The sequence below is a fragment of the Protopterus annectens genome, chromosome 1.part1 (assembly GCF_019279795.1).
Source record: "Protopterus annectens isolate FY-2018-M chromosome 1.part1, PAN1.0, whole genome shotgun sequence".
Classification (NCBI taxonomy): domain Eukaryota; kingdom Metazoa; phylum Chordata; order Ceratodontiformes; family Protopteridae; genus Protopterus; species Protopterus annectens.
Window position 1 is genome coordinate 1,691,430,717 of NC_056726.1, and position 19,194 is coordinate 1,691,449,910.

Below are 19,194 nucleotides of genomic sequence, written 5' to 3' on the forward strand. Positions count from 1 at the left end.
CCTCATATACACAGACAACCCTCTCCTCCTCCCAACAAATTCCAACACATGTGGGAGATGCAACCATATAGCCATACTGGAGGCTAAGCTCTCTCAACTCAGTGCTGCTGAAACCAGTCAGGAGGAGAAGGAAACCACACTCACTACAATTCCAGTCTCACATAGACCTACCACGACAGCAAACCAAACACATAAACACAAAAAAACATACTCAGAGGCTCTAAATAAAAATCTGCCTAAGCAGCAGAGACCTCCAAAGCAGACACCCAAGCAACCGCTACCCCAAAACAAAACACGTGCAACACATAGCTCACAAAGCCTGTGTGCCGAACAGTCACAGCCCTTAAGGCTAAACAACACACCTGATACACTTTTAATAGGCAACTCTATCATCAGGCACACTGACGTCCCACTCACCAGGCTGAACAAGGAGAAGGTCACGGTGAGCTGCCTGTCGGGTGCTAGGATCCACTACATAACACAAGCACTCAGGTCACTCCAAAGCAAGTACAAATATGACTCAGTCATTGTCCATGCTGGTATGAATGACCTGAGACGTACCTCCCTGGACTACAAGAAAAGAGACATAGAGGAGCTCTCTGAGCATGTAGCCCAGGCCGGTATGACCCTGACCTTGAGTAGCATCTTACCCTCACCAAGAATGATGCCACAATATGAAGACAAGATGATCAATTTAAACAATTGGCTTAAGTATTGGTGTCATTATAAGGGGATCCAATGCCTGTCAGCCTGGGATGACATGCTCAACAAGCCACGATGCTTCGCTAGGGATGGCTTGCACCTGTCACCCCTGGGCTTTCAGATATTGGCAAAGGCTCTTGCTACCCCCATAGTGCCATTTTTAGGCAAGGCTCAAAAGACAAACCCACCTCCATAGGTATCACAAGGGATAAGAAACTAAGAGTAATGCTACTCAACGCCAGAAGTCTAAACCTCAAGATGCACGCACTTGAAACTCTCCTTAGCACGGAGAACATCGATATCTGTGCAGTAACAGAAACCTGGTTCAGGGCTCCCGAGAGCACCCCAGCACTACCAGGTTATACCTCATACCATGCTTTTCGGCCCCAAAACTTGGACCGAACCACAAAAGGAGTGGGAGTATCAATATTCATCAAAGATACCCACACCTCCAGGTTGGTGGCACAGCACGAAGCATCAGAGACTATCCATGTGCAACTTACAGTGGGTAAAATTGCCTTCCAGTTTATAGCCTGCTACAGACCACCCTCCCAAACCCAGGAACCCCACTCGGCCTTCCTGAGAACACTGAAAAATATGAAGGTCTCTCCAAACACCATTATATTGGGCGACTTCAACTACCCAAACATAGACTGCGAGCATTACTCTAGCTCCAACACCCTAGCCCAAAGGTTCCTAGAATTTATAAACTCAAATGCTATGGAACAACTTGTTACCACTCTCACAAGAGGGGAAAAGATACTGGACCTGATCATCACCAACATGGGGACTCTATGCTCCAGACCAGAAATGTATCCCTCACTGGTAAGATCAGACCATAAACTAATCTCACTGGATATTCATATCCCGACTCCACCCCCTGCCCTGAAAACCACAGTGAAAAACTTCTCTAAAGCAAATTTCACACTCCTCAAAACCGAGGTGGAATCCTTCAAAGTCCCCGGGCCTGTGGAAAATACGGCCCAGACCGCAGAATCCTTTATAAACGCATTCTATGAACACCTTCAGGAATGCATGGATCATGCAATCCCAAATAAAACCAAGACCCAGTCCACCAAAGGCAGACGTCCTGTCTGGTGGACACCAGCCATAAACAAACTATACAATAGAAGGAGGAAGCTACTACATGATAGAGCAAACTCCCAAAAAGGGAAGGCATCTCTGATCAGTACTAGCAAAAAACTACGGGCACTCATAAAATCGTCTAAGGCCAGCTTCGAGAGAAAAATTGCACAGGATACTAAGGATAATCACAAGGCTTTCTTTAGTTATATTAGGAACCTGGGTGGGAATTCCCAGATATGCTCAGAATTAGTCCAAAATGACAAAAAATACACCGAACCCACAGACATTGCCAACATCCTAGCTGACAGGTTCAGCGCAAACTTCTCCCCCTCTCCCCACCAAAAGGGCAAATATCTATCCCAGCAGAGTGCTGCCCCCGACATCTCAGATGCTCAGGTAAGAGCTGCCCTCTCCAAAGCAAAAAACACAGCATCAATGGGACCAGACGGTGTCCCGGGCTGCATCCTACATGAACTCCAAGAAGAGCTAAACCCAAACATAAAACTACTGTTCAATCTCAGCCTTACTACAGGATATGTACCCAAAGAGTGGCGTACAGCAACAGTGGTCCCTCTCCACAAAGGTGGTGCCTCAACGTTTCCTGGTAACTATCGCCCCATAAGCCTGACTAGCTTGGTCTGCAAAGCTATGGAAAGGATCATCATGGACCTCATAAATAAAGATATTGGGGACCTAGAGACACTGGATCCTACCCAGTTCAGCTTTGTTAAGGGCAGATCCTGCCTCTTAAACATGGTTGATTTCTTTGAAACAGTCACCAAGGCCATTGACGAGGGGAAGGTCGTCCACACAGCCTACCTGGACCTTGCAAAAGCCTTCGATACAATACCCCATTTGGGCATTATAGATAAGCTCACCAGCTTAAATATAAACCCCTATGTCACTAGATGGGTTGCAAACTGGCTCAAGGACAGAACCCACATGGTTAGAATTGCTGGAGCCATGTCAGACTCCAAACCAGTTACAAGTGGCATCCCACAAGGCTCAGTCCTGGGACCTCTCTTGTTCGGTATATATTTCTCGGAGGTACAGGCCAACATGGAAGGACTGTGGCTGACCAAGTTCGCAGATGACTGCAAACTGGGCCATAATTGACTCTCCAGCCGACACAAGCATCCTCCAAAAGGGCCTCATAGAAACAGACAACTGGTGCCAGAGCCATGGCCTCAAGCTAAATGCCAAAAAGTGTATAGTCATCCCCTTGGGCAAAAACAAAGTGCCCACAAATTACCACATAGGTGGTAATCCATTAAGTACAGAAGAAGTAATTAGGGACCTGGGGACCCAAGTTGATAGCAATCTCTCATTTGACAACCACGTGGCCAAAGTGGTTAGAAAAACATTTTATATAGCCCACCTAATCATAAAGGCATTCACATCTAGATCAGGGGAGGTCATCGTGCCTCTTTACTCATCCCTCATCAGGCCCATAATTGAGTACAATGCCCTTTTTGGGATGTACCTTTCCAGACACCTGCAGCAACTGGAAAGACCCCAAAAGTACCTCACCAAGAGGATCAAAGGGCTCAAACAGATGCCATATGCTGCCCGGTTAAAGAAACTCCAGCTCTACTCAGTGGCATACGGCCTGCTCAGAGGCGATCTGTGCCTGATGTATAAAGCCATGTCCAACCTGGAATTAATGGACATGCTGCACCTCAGAAAATCCAAATCCCATCGTGCTACGTGCTCGAGAGACTTGAACCTCAGCACTGAAATAAATAGGACATGCTGGAGGGACAGATTCATAACCCAGAGGCTCCCTTCACTCTGGAATAAAATCCCAGTCCAGGTTAGGCAGAGTCCCTCATTGACTCTCTTCAAGAGAAATCTTGTTGAGTGGATGGGAGATCGTAGGTTTACCCCGGGTATCACTTCTGTGTCACTGTTAGACAGAGGCACAGTATACTAACCTCGAAAAAGAGCATAGCAAAATTAATTTAAAATGGGTGGCGAAAGCCAAACACACTCTGGCTAGGCTTATAAATGCCATAGGGCAGATAGCCTAGTATGAACCTATGAACAAAAACAAAAACAATGTTGGCACAGTAATGACAGCTTCCACATTTATGTGTACCCAACTTGTTTGAGAGATGTGTGACCTGTTTTCCACCCTCAAGTATGTTCTTGATGTTATGTCCTTTTTTGAATACTACTTTTAAGGGTTCTTCAAAGTTCAGATTCAAATCTGAAAAACTGGCAAAGCTATTCCACTTGTCATTAATAATATTTTTAACTATGTTGGTTTTGCCGTTGAAAGTAACAGTCAAAGCTGAATTGTAGTGTTTTATATCTACTGGACAATTGTTTTTAGTGTTGGTGTTGCCAAAAATGTTTGTTGAATTCCCTAGGATAGGAAAAAACCTTGTGATCCTTGCTATTTTAACTTCCCAACTTAGTTTTTTAGATGTGAGCATACAGAGAACAAATAAGGGGTTGAAATTTAAAATTTATGGGAAGGAGACCTTTTCTAATACCTACTTACATTTTTCTAGTTCTCACCCCCCTTATCAAAAGAAGGCAATTGTCAAGGGTCAGCTAGTAAGAGCTAGCAGGATGACCTCAGATGAGACAGATTTCCAGATAAAATGTGAATTTATTGCAAGTATGTTTCGAGAAAGAGGTAACCCCGATGATTTGTTAGAAAGACTGATACAAGAAGTTAAAACAGCAAGGACCACAAGGTTTTTTTCTATCCTGGGGAATTCAACAAAAATTTTTGGCAACACCAACACTAAAAACAATTCTCCAGTAGATATAAAACACTACAATTCAGCTTTGACTATTACTTTCAACGGCGAAACCAACATAGTTAAAAGTATTATTAATGACAAGTGGAATAGGTTTGCCAGTTTTTCAGATTTGAATCTGAACTTTGAAGAACCCTTAAAAGTAGTATTCAAAAAAGGACATAACATCAAGAACATACTTGAGGGTGGAAAATGGGTCACACATCTCTCAGACAAGTTGGGTACACATAAATGTGGAATCTGTCATTACTGTGTCAACAATGTTTTTGTTTTTGTTACTGTGAGGTTTGTTCGTGGAGTGAAAATAAACATCTCTTGCTGATCTGCTGTGCCTGTCTTTTGAGATTACTAGGAGTTTGGGCACATTGACCACTTATTTTTATTTGCAAGTTTTGCTTATAGTAGCATTGTTGTAGCTTACTATTGAGGGATGTATGGAGGTTGGAAAAATGGGGCTGCCATACATAAGGGATGGAATAAGCAGAGTGTTAGCTAATTTGATCCTAGTTTGTTTATCAAGGTAGAGTTTGTGTCGATATAATTTGCCCAGTTTGAAGTGGGTTTTCTTTACTCTGTTGAGTGTATGTTGTTCAAACAAGAGTTTATTGTCGATAGTAATTCCTAGAAGTTTGCGAATTGTACCTGTTCAATTTCAGTTTTGTTGTGGGAGGGAATTTTGAATTCTTTAGTTGGAGGTTTTGATGAGAATAATAGCAGTTTAGTTTTTTAGGGGTTAAGCATTACTTGAGAGTCATTCAGCCAGGTTTCTATAGAGGAGAAGGCATCTTGGGTGATTTTCTGGAGGTTAAAGTAATTGTTGGAGGATGAGATGATAGTTGAATCATCTACATATTGAAGTAGTATGATGGGAGGCTTTATTTAGATCATTAATGAATATATTGAAAAGTAGTGGTCCTAAAATGGATCCTTGCGGGACACCTGTCTTGTTTGCTAGGTAATCAGATTGTTGGTTTTGCCATCTAACTGATTGCTGTCTGTTGTTTAGGTAGGAGGAAAAGCAGGATATTACACTTCCAGAGCAACCAAGTTTCTCTATGTGTTGCAAAAGCTTAGGGTGAGCTACTGTGTCAAATGCCTTTGAAAGGTCTAGCAGGAGTACAGAAGTGGGTAGGCCAGCATCAAGAGCTTTATTCACTATATCAGTAAAGGAGAGTAAAGCTGAGGTTGTACTATGGCCTGGGTGGAAGCCATGTTGTGTGGGAGATAAGAGGTTATTATTGATGAGGTGATTGAGTAGTTTGGTTTGAATACTTTTTTTTAGGATTTTTGACAGTGGGGAGAGAATGGAGATGGGCCAGTAGTTTGACAGATCAAGGGCATTACCTCATTTGTGAAGTGGGGCAATAATGGATTTTTTTCACTAGTAGGGAGACATATGATTCAGTGATAGAGTGGTTGATAAGAATGCTGACAGGGTAAGCGATAGCCTTGGCTGCAAGTTGTAAGTATTCTGGTGGCAAGTTAGCAGAGCATGAGCAGGGCTTTACTGTGGCTAGAAATTTTTGAACTAGGGATGTAGGCATGGGTTTGAGTGAGAAAAGTAGATTAACTAGACAATTATTTGTGGGGAATAGGGGGTCTATAGACATAATGCGAGAGATGGGACTTGTTTTTGAGGATGAGTCATTGATTAGTTTTTGGATGGTGTCAATAAAATGGTTATTGAATATTTGGGCTCCCTGGAGAGGGTTTTTGTCGGCAGCGGGTGATGGATTGTGAATGTTAACAGGATTCAGAATGGAGGGTATGAATTTCCACAATTTTTTGGGCTGATATTTTGGGAGGAGAGTATAGAGGAGAAGTAGGATTTCTTATCAGTTATGCTATTTTTTTTGTGGCATTTCTATGTTTTTTTATAGTTTAGTTCATTTTCTATAGTTCTACAGTTTTTCCAAATGTTCCAGGCTTTGTCTCTGGACAAGAGGGTGTGTTTGTTATGCTTTGTCAACCAGGGGGCGTGATTTGGTTTTGAGCATTTAGTATGAAAAGGTGCTAGGCTATTTAGTCTGTTCAGAAAGATGTTGTTAAAATACTATATAGCATCATCTAGGGTCAATGATTTTAATGAGGACCATTTGTGAGCTTGAAGGGTAGTTATAAATGTTTCTTGGTTAAAGTGGGCAAGGTTCTTGATTGATTTGTATGTGTGTGGTTTGGGGATGTGTAAATGGCTTCTGTGGGTGTATGCAGGTAGGTGGTTGCTTAGGGTGTTAGGGAGGGTACTGGTACTGGTGTAGTAGTGAGGGTGGGATACTAGGATCCATTCTAATATAGCTTCAGCCCAGGTAGGCTCTGTGATAAGTTGAGTGAATCTATGGAGATTAATGCAGGTGTTAGGAGCTTTGGAGGTTAGATTATGCCAGTTGATGTTAGTGTCTCCTAGAATGATAGTTTCTTGGGGGATAGTATGGTTAATCCTTCCTAGGAAGTCTTCTAAATAGGGGATGGTATGACAGGGGGAATATAAATGGTGACTACAGAGTTGTTTGTTAGGGTTTATATGGAGTGATGCCATTAAGATTTCCATACAATTGAAGGTGGGAACTGGATTTGGATGTGTATTTATTGTTAGGGAGTCTCTATATATTAGGCCTTTTTCTGTATTCTATCTTTACGAATAATGTTGTAGCCTGGTGGAAGGATTTGGAGACTGGTGACTAAGGCAGGACTAGAATTCTGTGATCTTGTTGCAGAGGCTTCGAGCATTGATAGTTACAAAGTATATGTCATGGGCTTTAGGGGTGTGGGTAGTTTTGGGTAAATTCTCAGGTCCAGGGTTGTGGTGTACATCTCCATACTGGGGTAATACTATGAGGAGATGAAGTAGAGAGAGTGGCCTGTGATTTTTTAGTGATGGTAATTGTGGGTAATATAGTATTATTTCAGTTCATTGGTAGTGGAGATGAGATGTGGTTTGGCTGAGCATGGGATGTTGCTTATTAATAGAAATGGAGAGATGTTGGATTAACTACTTAGGTTAGCATGTGAGTGAATGGTTATTGTTGTGGATTGTGGGGGTGAAATATTTATTCTAGAGTGAGTGGAGGTGGATAGAAACAGTAGTAGAAAAGAAGTAAGGAGAAGTACGACTGATGAAAGGTGTGATATGTGATACATTATTAGATTAGGAAACAAATGTGGGATTGTTTTGAAATACTAAGAATAGGTGATGGGTGGAGATAAATAGTTGGAGAGGGGGATGCAGGGTAGGGGGAGGTGACAGTAAGAATGTAGGGAAGAGAATTGGTCAGGAATCTAGAGGGTGAAGCTACATAAAGTATAAATCTAGAGGAAATGGGGGTGGGTGGAAATGGGGGAAGTGTAGGGTAGCGGAGTGAGGCCGGAGTGAAGCGGAGGGTGAATGGAGCATTTTTCACCTGTCATCTGCAGCTGTACAATGTAAAAAGAAAAACAAACAGTTAGAGGTAAGGACAGAGACAAAAGGTGAAGCTTGTAATTGTTTTTGGTTAGCAGATGGACTTTTGAGGGGGTAAAAAGGTCAGATTAACATTTGAGTAGCAAAGAAATGTAGAACCTGTATCCAAACAGAGGACAGAGGAGTCAGATGCTAAGTGGGAATTTTAGATGGTTTGCCTTTTGTTTAGTAGACAAGAGGGGTCAGCAAAGGATATAGGGGTAGGGAAGGAGAGAGGGGAAGATAACAGTAATTACACTGTAGTAGGTTGTGTGTGGGTAGTAAAACTAACACTAACAAAAAAAAAGAACTCAGTTTAGTCCTTAATGAAGCCCAATTAGCTGAAATTCAATGGGGAGAGGGGCTACTAGGCAGCTGGGTTGCACGTGAGTAGTAAAACTTTAGCTAAAAAAGAAATGAAGGAAGTTTAGTCCTTAAAGAAACCCAATTATCTGAAATTCAGTAGGTGGGGCTACTAGGCAGCTTGGGAAGGAGTAGCAGGGTTTCCTAGCCTTGTGCTCTCAAAGAAAAGGCACTTATTACAACTAGATTAGTTATCCTGAAAATGATATTAGACAAACATAGCTTTTCTTTGATTATGCTTGCTTCACTGTCCTTGAAGCATCAAAATTACAACTGCTAAATCACCCAGTCGCTGTATATGGTGCAAATGCACTTTTGTATTGGGGTTTGGTTGCAAGGGATTTGAAGGGGAAAGCTATAAGAGAGAGGGAAAGAGAGAGAAAAAAAAAAGAATAAATAAAAGGTAACAAACATACGGCACATGTAGTTTCAGTAAAATGATGTAGTCAGGATTAGACAGGAATGTGGCATAAATACTGACTAGAACAATAACAAATAGTTCATGTAAGCAAAATTACGCAGTAGATATTAACTGGTGAAACACATAAGCAAATATATGCAGTGTTGTTACCGACAATTCCAAATGCATACAATAAACCAAGCACAACAGCGGCTGCACATTTAAGTATGACTATTACAGCCTTTGTCAATGGCGTAATGCCTTCACAAAAAAAAAAAAAAAAAAAAAAAAAACTAATGCTGCATTCAACTCAACTGACAGAGGGAGAACAGTAATACAAAATTAGTGCTACTAGAGAAAGCAATACGACATGGTGTACGTGTCACATAACATTTCTAACCAATATCTAACACAGTCTTTATTCAACAAGCCTGGTACAGGGAAAAAAAGAACAAACTATCACTACTACAGCACATACTTGTGGTTTTATGTGTTGTATTGCCTTTCAATCAATATCTAACAAAGTCGTCTTATATTACAGACAGCATAATCCTAGCGGTGCAGTAACAACAGTAAAAATAGTCATGAGCAAGTTATTAGAATGCCAGAAAGGTTCTGGTTAACTGTTTCTAGTATGATACAGTGTTGCCCCACTTACAACTGCCCTGTACAGACTTTAAATTATGTTATAAATGTCACATTGGCTATAACGTTTCCACAAAGACTGCTATCCCCACTATTTCTCCACTATAAAACTTCACTCCTTAACTTGAACCGTCAAGCTGCTTTTCTATTACTGATCCTTATTTGGAGCTCCCTACCAAATATGCTAAGACAAATAAACAAGGTATAGAAGACATATTTATGAACCAAGTCAAATTCTAACTAAAACAGAAGGCCAAGTGTTGCTTTAGTGCTGTAAACTATATCCATGATAAGTCAATATTATGTTACTTGGATTTGATCATGTGGTATCTAACCTTTTAGAGAAGGTAGCAGTTGACTAAGGTTACTTAGCTTAAACCAAACTAACTTGCATTTCCTTATTTCAGCTCCTTCTCTTTTTTGATTTCTACCTACTCCTATATACACCATTCATCTTGTGAGGGAAAATTTCAGCGTTTTGTATTGATGCAAGTAAATATTAACTGAAAAAGGGTCTCATAATCCTGCTTTTTACCTGTGAAGTAATAAAATAAAATAAAATAAAACAAATAAGGTTGCAAAGTGCAAAGTTTTCTCAGCATGCCTGATGTAGCAACATGGTAAAGCACAAAACATCCCCTGTTGTATAGCATTCCTTGAGAGTACACTGCATTTATATGCAAACTTGTGATACAGCAAGTAACATAGCTGACGGCTTGCAGTAGAGGTTTGCAGAAAAGGATGATGTTCCTTCTCCTGGCATCTGCTTGCTTTAATATGGCAGAATCAATAATAAAGTTCCCATATAATCACCTATTTACTCCATGGAGACCTTCACATCATGTGCAATATACCTGTCTGTTGCCATGCAGGATATATAACTAGGACAGGTTTAGGTCATAGCTTATACTTTGCAGTGTGTAAAGCAGGGCAATAGTAGCATACGTTAGTGTCAGAGTACCAATGTCCAAGACTGGCACTGCAGTCATTATATATGTACAAAACAAAGATTTGAACTCCCTGAATCACAGCAAGAGAGGAATGTATATATATATATATATATATATATATATATATATATATATATATATATATATATATATATATATCTGGGGCTGTGTACCTCACTGAATGCATGCTCACACCATAGACATTTGGACATTTGGAGCATACATTGCACCACAATCCTAACTACAGTAGTACCCCACATGAGGATTGCATGTGATCCAGTTCTATATCATGCACTAGTGTTTATCAGAGTGATGAGTGTTTGTGCCACCTATGCATACATGTCAACTGTCAATAATTTTGCAGAATAATTAAATTCTTGCCTGAAATACTTCTTTTAAATTGTATGGTTTTCTGTCAAATCATTTAGAAATGAAGTCATAAATAATGACATATAGTTGAGTTTCAGACTTTATATCCTTCAAAAAATGCATGTCAATGCCCACCCAGTTATTCTATCTACTTTTTAAGTTTATAAGAGCAATATTTAAAACCTATCCTCAATTTTGGGGCCTTCACCCCCCCTATTATTTTTAGCTTTGCTATGAATTTTTGCTCTAAGAGGCTGAGAGGTTTACCCCAGAAACACACATTCCTCAGGTGAGCAAATCTTCTAAGTAAAATCTCTGCCATAGTGTGTAATCATTTATGTGAAAAGCAACCAATAAAATAATTATTCTTAAGTATATTGCATGTGAATCTAAGACCTTCTTCTTGAGTGGCATATGTACAGTTTAACTGTGGACACCAGGCATGTGGGTTCATATTCTCCTCTGAAGGTTAATGCACAACTTAATGAATTCCTTCTTCATTGCAATGAGTTGTGAGATGACTACAACTACAGACTTACCACTGCATAATTACACTTTGCAAAACCAGAAAAAAATGAGGGCCATATTTACAGGGATTTCAATCTGTTTTGATTACCAAACAAGTTGACACAACTGTAGTTAACTGAGGAATAGCCTGTTTGCTTTATCAAGTTCCATTCTTTGCAAGTGATTATGTACGGAAGGCTTATATCGTGTCCCTACTCACCAGCCCATCTACCTGTAGACGGTGTTGTCAGATATGATGGGCTACAGAGGGTTAACTCTTGAAGTGACAGGAAAGAAACTTACCCACCCTCTCTATCTTGTTTTCCTGGTTCAGGCACAGTGTTTCTTTACGATGATGTCATTCGCTAATCTTGTTTGATAAATATTTCCTCATAATAGCTAAACTGTATAGTATCCCAGTAAAACAATAAAAGGCAGTTACTACAAAAGGAGACTGCACATATCCTTTTTCCTTTAATACTAGAAACCTACCTAACAGTTACCTAAACAACTCCTTGAAGGAAGGAAGTCAAGAATTCATGCAATTCAAAATGAAGCAACATCTCACATCTGTTCTTTTTCTCTGCTGTGCTGTGATATACCTGCTCCAGGGTGCTTCTGCACAGGTATGTTATAATCACTACAGTTTTCCTCTTCAAGAAGTATATTTACTGTTTAGATGTAAGTGTTTTAGTAAATTTATTTTCCTTTCATTTATTTTATTTAGTTTTCTGGAGTAAGTTCATTGCAGTATTGCCTTCCCTTAAGTGTAGATCCCCAAGTGTTACTGAGCTCAAGGGTCACATATGCCTCTTTTCTGTTTGGAAAGGCCTGACAGAAGATTTATCCTTCCAGCTTTCTAACATGTATATTACATTATCTTACTTTTGTTTATTATTAATAACATTGTCACTGTATTCTGGGTAGCAAAATAAAAAAAAAAAAAACATCTTTCTGATGGTGAGGCAGGTACACTGAGAAAAAATATTGAGACAGTTTATTTTAGGTTCTTTACTTTGTAGCTACTGTTTTATGTAAATGTTTAGATAAGGATATAGCATTAGCCTAAACAGATCAATTGATATGCATCACGTTTGTTGTTTAAGGTATGAACATACCAGATCATACATAATATAAACTGCTTGCAAATTATAAATGCAGTTATCAAAAAGAAAATACTTCACTTATATCTTTTGAATTTATTTATTTATTTTATTCAGTATTTTTTCACTGTTCCAAGTTAAAGTCTTTTGGAATTTTATTTATATATTGTTTTGGAAACTGAAGTAAAGTAAACATTCAGATGTAATTTAGGTATCTTAAACTGTTATACAAGATCAGTTTCAGATGATAAATTGAATAAATTAAAAAAAAGTGGTACAAGCTCTTCTGGATATACTTATTTTGCAGAATATTATTTGCTTTATTTGGGCAAAGTTTTCAGCCAGTTGTGTGAATTACATTTTGTACGGAATGTAAGAACCAACTACCAATATTATTCGGTTCATAGGTAGTGACAATAATGATTGTTCTATAAAGCAGATGTGAAGAAGTATAGAAGAGGTTCTACAGGCAGGTGTGGGAAATAAAACATGAGAGAGCAGTAACCCACTTTTGGTCAGATAACTGTAAACATTGTAAATTTCTAAGAAGATAACCAAGAAGGTGACATTTAAAGTGCTGAGGAAATAATTCTGTAAACACATGGATTCCTTGCTCCAGATATCAAAATGATGGGCTATTTATTTTTATTCCACATAAATAAACCCACATTAAAAAATGGGCCGAGAAAAAGTATACAACTGTGATAATACTTTATGATGACTGCAATGACAGTGTATTGTTTCATGTTTATGAGTCCAAGGCAACAAGAATACAATAAAGAGTATGCCGGCTAACCTGCGAACCTGAAGCATTCACTTCACACAGTTAAACCTTACATGCTTCACTCACAGAAAAATTCTTTAATTCATATGCAAGGTACTCAAGAACAATTACCTCATCAGCTCCCTTCTCACAAAAATAACTACATTAAGTGGAAGAGAGGGTGCATGTAAGGGTCAAAGTGCTGCCTTCGTCAAAGTGTGTGACATACAGAAACTCTGACCCCTATGAGCTGCATTGGTCACGGTGCAGTTTGAAATGCTGAATCACGGTGTTTGTGTCCTTAGCTCAATTTCTTTACGAAATGATATCTTGTGAGGAGCTTGCATGTTGTCTGGAGTCACCGATTTTTTTCCTGTGTTCCAAAGAAATGCTGGCAGGTTGACTGGTAAATGTTTTATTACCTGCAGCCCTGCATCTGAGTACACATATAATCCCATATAGGTATGGCTCCACCTTAGGTCTCTTGTTTGCCTGGACAGGCTATGATCCCTGCAACTTTGAAACAGATGAAAGCTAGTAAACATAACACTTGAATTGGTGTACCAAGCAACAATTTGGGACAAAAATGACCTAGCTTGTTTTCTTGTCTACAATACACATTAATATGTACAGTTGTATTACTGAGAGGGTTATGTAACTCTTCCAAAAAATGTATAAGCTTTTTCTCTACTAGCACATTAGGTGTAATCGAACTACACGAGGAGCAAAGATAACTATGTAAAGTTTTGTTTTTTTGTTTGATAAAAACAAAGAAAACTTGAAATGAAGGCTGCCTTTTTTCTAGACACTTCTGCATTATCTTCTTTGCTGTTCTTCCTTTTTATATTTGCTGTTGTTTCTAGCTTTGAAAGACTTGTGATCTTTTCAGTCACAATCGCATTTCACTCTTGATTTGGATAGATTGGTGCACAAAGTCATCTGGGCCTGGCTTAAACAGAATAGCAAATATGACAGCAAATACAAAAACTAGATCAGCACAATGCTAACGACATATCTAAATATCAGTGATGCATTTCCAAGGAATTTTGGCTGTGCTACTATAGCTAAAGCTTTGCAAAACAGTTTAAGTATCAGAATGGGAAATAAATAGAGGAATAAATAAATAAATGAACAAATAAAATAAAATAAAAAATAAAAAAAAAAATGAAAACATGAACAAATCTAAAAATTATGGAAAATTAAGAAAGTGCATATTAACTGAAGCTCTAATGTAATAATGTGGGGTTTTGTTCCAAAGAGATGTCTAGGAATGTGGAGCTGCTGAGAAAAACTTTGTAAGAGAAACATGAAAAGATTTCAGAAAACTGACTGACTTGGGGAATGGGATGCTGTCTTAAAAAAAAACACCATAAAAGGAATCCAAATTAAAGACTGTCTCAGAGATAAAGTAATAATCTACATTCTCTGTCTTTTCTACTTGGACAAGTTACTTTTTCTTAATGAAATGTGAAGCCTCTGTTTTGAAATTAAGCAACTTTGCAAAAGTGTAAGCTGTCACAAGCAACAGTGTGAATGGTTTGTAATATTAGCATCAGTTCATTGTTTATTTAGTTATTGTTACTTTTTTTCCCCTTTGCTCACTGACTTGTCTTTGTAGTGGGTGCTTTTCTCCACTGATGCGTTCTGTAGCATCATTTCTTTATTCTGGCTACAATTACTTTAACTGAGGCCTAGCTTCTCAGCTTATTTTGTATCTTCATATCAGTCATGACAAAATAGTGCCAATAAAGAATCAGAGTGTGTCCCCAAAGCTGCTTGTCTCTCAGGCATTTGTTTCATTGTTTTCCCTTATGAGACTGAAAGATTACAATTCTCTTATGTCTACTTGACTAACCAGGAGATAGTTTTCTACTTTGAAGTTATTTAATATGCTGCTGCTGTCTTTGGCTGCAGAGTTAGAAGAACTCCAACTGCCACATGAGACTTGCCTGCTTGAAGACGTGCACTTTTTGAATGACAGTTCATGCCGTCCACAACTATCTAATTTCTTGCCATCAGGATGTGAACTTGCATTGGATAAAACCATATAACAGGATGTTTAAGAGTGTTACTTTCATTCTATGATAAATCGGACTGAAAACAGGCTTAAGGAAACCTGTGACATGATCATACTGCGGAAGACTGGTTTTAGAATCCACGTTCCCATTGGAGATTATTTTTCCTTTCAAGTGGAGTCATCTTTGTTTTTAAGGACAGTAACTTGGGCATGAATTACTGTTACACAGAAATACAAGTGATGCTATGTCACTGAATAAATTATAGAATTATGTCTCAGTCAAAGGATGGCAGTTTTCTAAAAACAGATTTTTAGAGATTGCACAATATGAACAATTAGGTAGGGTGCAACAAGCTTGCTGTGCTTATTAAAGTCACACTTGACAAATATGGTATTATATTAATTTCTGACTGGATTTAGCAAGAGTCTTTGGTGCTAATGGAATCAGTAAGTCCCAAACTATTCAGATAGTAAAATTAGCCACATGCAGTCCATTTTTCCTGCTGTAATCCTTACTTTTTTCCCATTCCTGCCCCTGCCATACTTACAGTACAAGTACCATCCCCGTACACCAGCAGATGACGTTTCCTCTGTTGTTCTTCCCATTCCTTATCAGATGCACAATACAACGGCATGTATTGGCTATATGCATTACTGTTAATGAAAAATATCCATTTAATATATGCTGTACTCTTCGTTAATTTGTAACAAGACCCTTCACCGGTGCAGTAAAATTGCATTAGAAGCCAGAAGGGATTGGCTGCATCAGTAAAAATGTTTTCCTTCAAGTCTGATATGCTGGTCTACAGTGTTCTGCACTGGAAGAGCCTTCTTTTCTATAAGGCATCCTTGTTGCTACTTCACAAGCTTGTGCCGTGCCTGGTAGCTATGGTCTAAACTGTTTCTTCTTACTAGAACCAACACTTTATGTTCCTGCTCTGAATGTCTGAACCATTTACACCTGTAAATAACTGACATAATTAGCATTATTCCACATTATACATATTTTATTTTAAGAAAACTGTACTGGAAGACAGTTATTGGCCTAAAAGTAGACTAAACCTAGAGTTCCAATGAGACCATTCAGAGGAAACCAAGGAAATGGTAACAGAAAAAAAAACAGAAACCTGCTTTGACCAACTTTACACCATAGTTTGGTAAGTTGTTACATAAAACTGTTGGATGCTGATAGAATTAAGGCAAAAGGATAAAATGAGACTAGACCAACTTAGTACACCTTAACAGACTTCACAGCACAAGCAGAATGATACAGGTAGCAGCATATTGAAAGTTATGAATCAGATAAAGCAGGTGAAAATCAAAACCTTTTCAAACTACTCACAACCTTATCCGCTGAGGAAATGGCATTAGGGAAATCGCTTCCTGTGGATTCATCTGATTATCTAATTCTGCATTTAATCTGTAAATCTGTACTCCAGCATGTGCATCTGGGGGACTAGCATTTTTTTACAGATATAATTATCAAGCACTGGCCTTCTGTTGGGTGCTAAGAGAAGCTGTTCTATTGCATATCCTTTTCTAGAGGTTCACTGGGCAATTAAAAACAATGAATTCAATTTACAGTGACTTTCTAAAGCTGACAAGAGGTATTAGATGTTAAAATGAGACAAAGTAGTTAACAAAATGCAGAAGTTTAAACACTTGTGAAGAAAATGTGAAGCTTCTGAGACTAAGAGTCTGAACTGCAAAAAAATGAGAAAATTGCAATAATCACAGGAAATGAGACTAGCATGATATATATATATATATATATATATATATATATATATATATAAAAATATAATATATATATATATATATATATATATATATATATATATATATATATATACATATACACACACACACCTGAGAAACGTATCAAAGGCCTATATCTGGCAGGCATGTCTGATTGACATGACTTGCTTCTACTGCTGTTAACAGACTACTTGCTACTGCCACTCTGCAGTGGAAAAGAGCAAGCATATGGCACAATGATATTGTACAGGTTCAGCTGATGTCAGTTGAAATAGCAACAGTAGTATTGTCCATGTATCTTCAGTGGTCATATTACATCAGCATGCAGTTCAAGCACCTTAATTATTTTCCTACTTGAATTTGTACATCATTGTTAGACCATATTTTATTCCAAGTCTAAATAAGGACTGTTAGAAGATTCTCTTTCTTAAATAATTATATCCAACAGATTAAATCTTAGTATTTGTTGTTAAAATAAATAAAAAAAAAATCCCAAGTACTTTGATATCACCCTTCAAGGGACACACAAAGCCAATAATAAATCTACCTATGATATTTCATTCAGTCAGTTACATAAGAACATAATCATACATGTGGATATTTATGTATGACGGTATACATGTGTGTAAGTATGTATGCTTCATATATGGCTCTAGCTATCTAGCTGACATTATTTTTGGTTGCATTGACATCACTAATTTATACATAATTGTTGGAGTATTCTGGAATAATTATATTTTATTCCAAGTCTAATGAAGAACTATCAGCAGATGTAAATCTCCTTCCCTAAATAATGAAATTCTGCAGATTAAAACATTATCAGTTTTTAGTTAACTAAGTTTGCAGATGTCTATAAATTGGGTTGTTTTATTCGACCTTCAATAGACTCACAATTGCTTCAGCATGAGTTAGACCATATTAACAATTGCTGCAAGGACAATCGTCTCAAATTAAATGTAAAAAATGTGGCATATTTCATTCTGATAAAAAAAGAAAAAAAAAGTTTCACTTATCATATAGGTGTTGTACTGCACCCAATCAGAAATAAGGAGTCTAGACTTTTTTGTTGATAATTCCTTATCATTTGAACCATTGTGTCTCAATAGTAGTTTAGAAAGCCTTTTATCTGGCTCATCTAATTTCCAAAGGCATCTCCACTGGATCCAAAGAAGTCTTAATTCCTACTTACTCATATTTTATCAAATCCATTATTGAATATAATGCATCTTTTTAGCAAATATCAAACAGCTCGAGAGATCTCAGAGATTCATAAATAAAAAGATCAGGGACCTCAAAAATCTTAGTTATCAGTTAAGACTAGCAGCCCTTGCTTTGTACTCAGTCTCTTACAGACTCCTCTGTGATGATCTGTTTCTAGCCTTTCCAGCCATGAAAGATCCATCTGTATTGGACCTCCTATTTATTTGTAGAACAAGTGGCACCTCAAATAGTCAGCTAAACAATCTAAACCTTTATCAGCAGATAAATAAGACATGCTGCCATGATATATATGTATCCTAATGTATCCCTCACCTCTAGGACAAACTTCCACTACATGTCAGACAGACTCGTGCCCGTGCCATCTTCAAAGTAAACATTGATAATTAATTGTATATCTCTTAAATTTTCCATGGTCTATACTGTCTTGTCCTTCTTGAGGCTAGAGGGAATTTTTGAATAGGGTTTTTTGGCTAGCCATGTAATGGTCTGCAAACGGATTGCCTAGTGCTTAGCTATGAACCTATAGCATAACATATGTTTAAAAGAAAAATGTTCTCTAGCACCTTGGTATCAGCTTTCAAGGGCCAGAAAATGAATAAAAGTAAAACTACTATGCATTTGACATTTCAGTCAGTTATGTAAGAAATCAGTCAATATCTGATGAAACTTTAACAAAGATATTATCTCAGTAATTATTAATCCTTGCACTGTTAGTGTCTTAAACTTCCAAACTTACAAAGATTGTTCATACTGTAACATGTGCATTATACTGCCACATCTCTGTTATTTTAATGAGTTTTAATATAAAGAAAATATTATTATTTTTTGTCAGCTCCATTCATACATGGTCATTTAACTCTAATAAGCCAAACATCCCAAACAAAGCAATAAATGACATGGATTTTCTTTGCCTTATCTCACTGGATTTCACTCAGTATCCCTAACACTACCTGTTTATTTATCCCGACAGTATTTTTGGCCTGATTTCCATCCTTAAGCCTGTTTAGCCCTCATATGTTTTCAGTGCCTTCATTCAACACTAGAATAGACAGGCACGAGTCAGGTATCACACTGGATGTCATTTAGGGGACTAGCATTTTTTT

The 19,194-nt window shown here is 38.1% G+C and overlaps 1 protein-coding gene across 1 annotated transcript in view; it reads left to right on the plus strand.

The window, feature by feature from the left end:
• The first annotated feature begins 11,620 nt into the window (after nucleotides 1–11,620).
• Nucleotides 11,621–19,194, plus strand: part of LOC122814024 (integumentary mucin C.1-like) — a 38,035-nt gene continuing 30,461 nt past the window's right edge. The window contains exon 1 of the mRNA XM_044086613.1: nucleotides 11,621–11,855. Within this exon, the coding sequence (XP_043942548.1) occupies nucleotides 11,769–11,855 (87 nt within the window). The 5' untranslated portion in view covers nucleotides 11,621–11,768. The remainder of the gene's footprint in view (nucleotides 11,856–19,194) is intronic.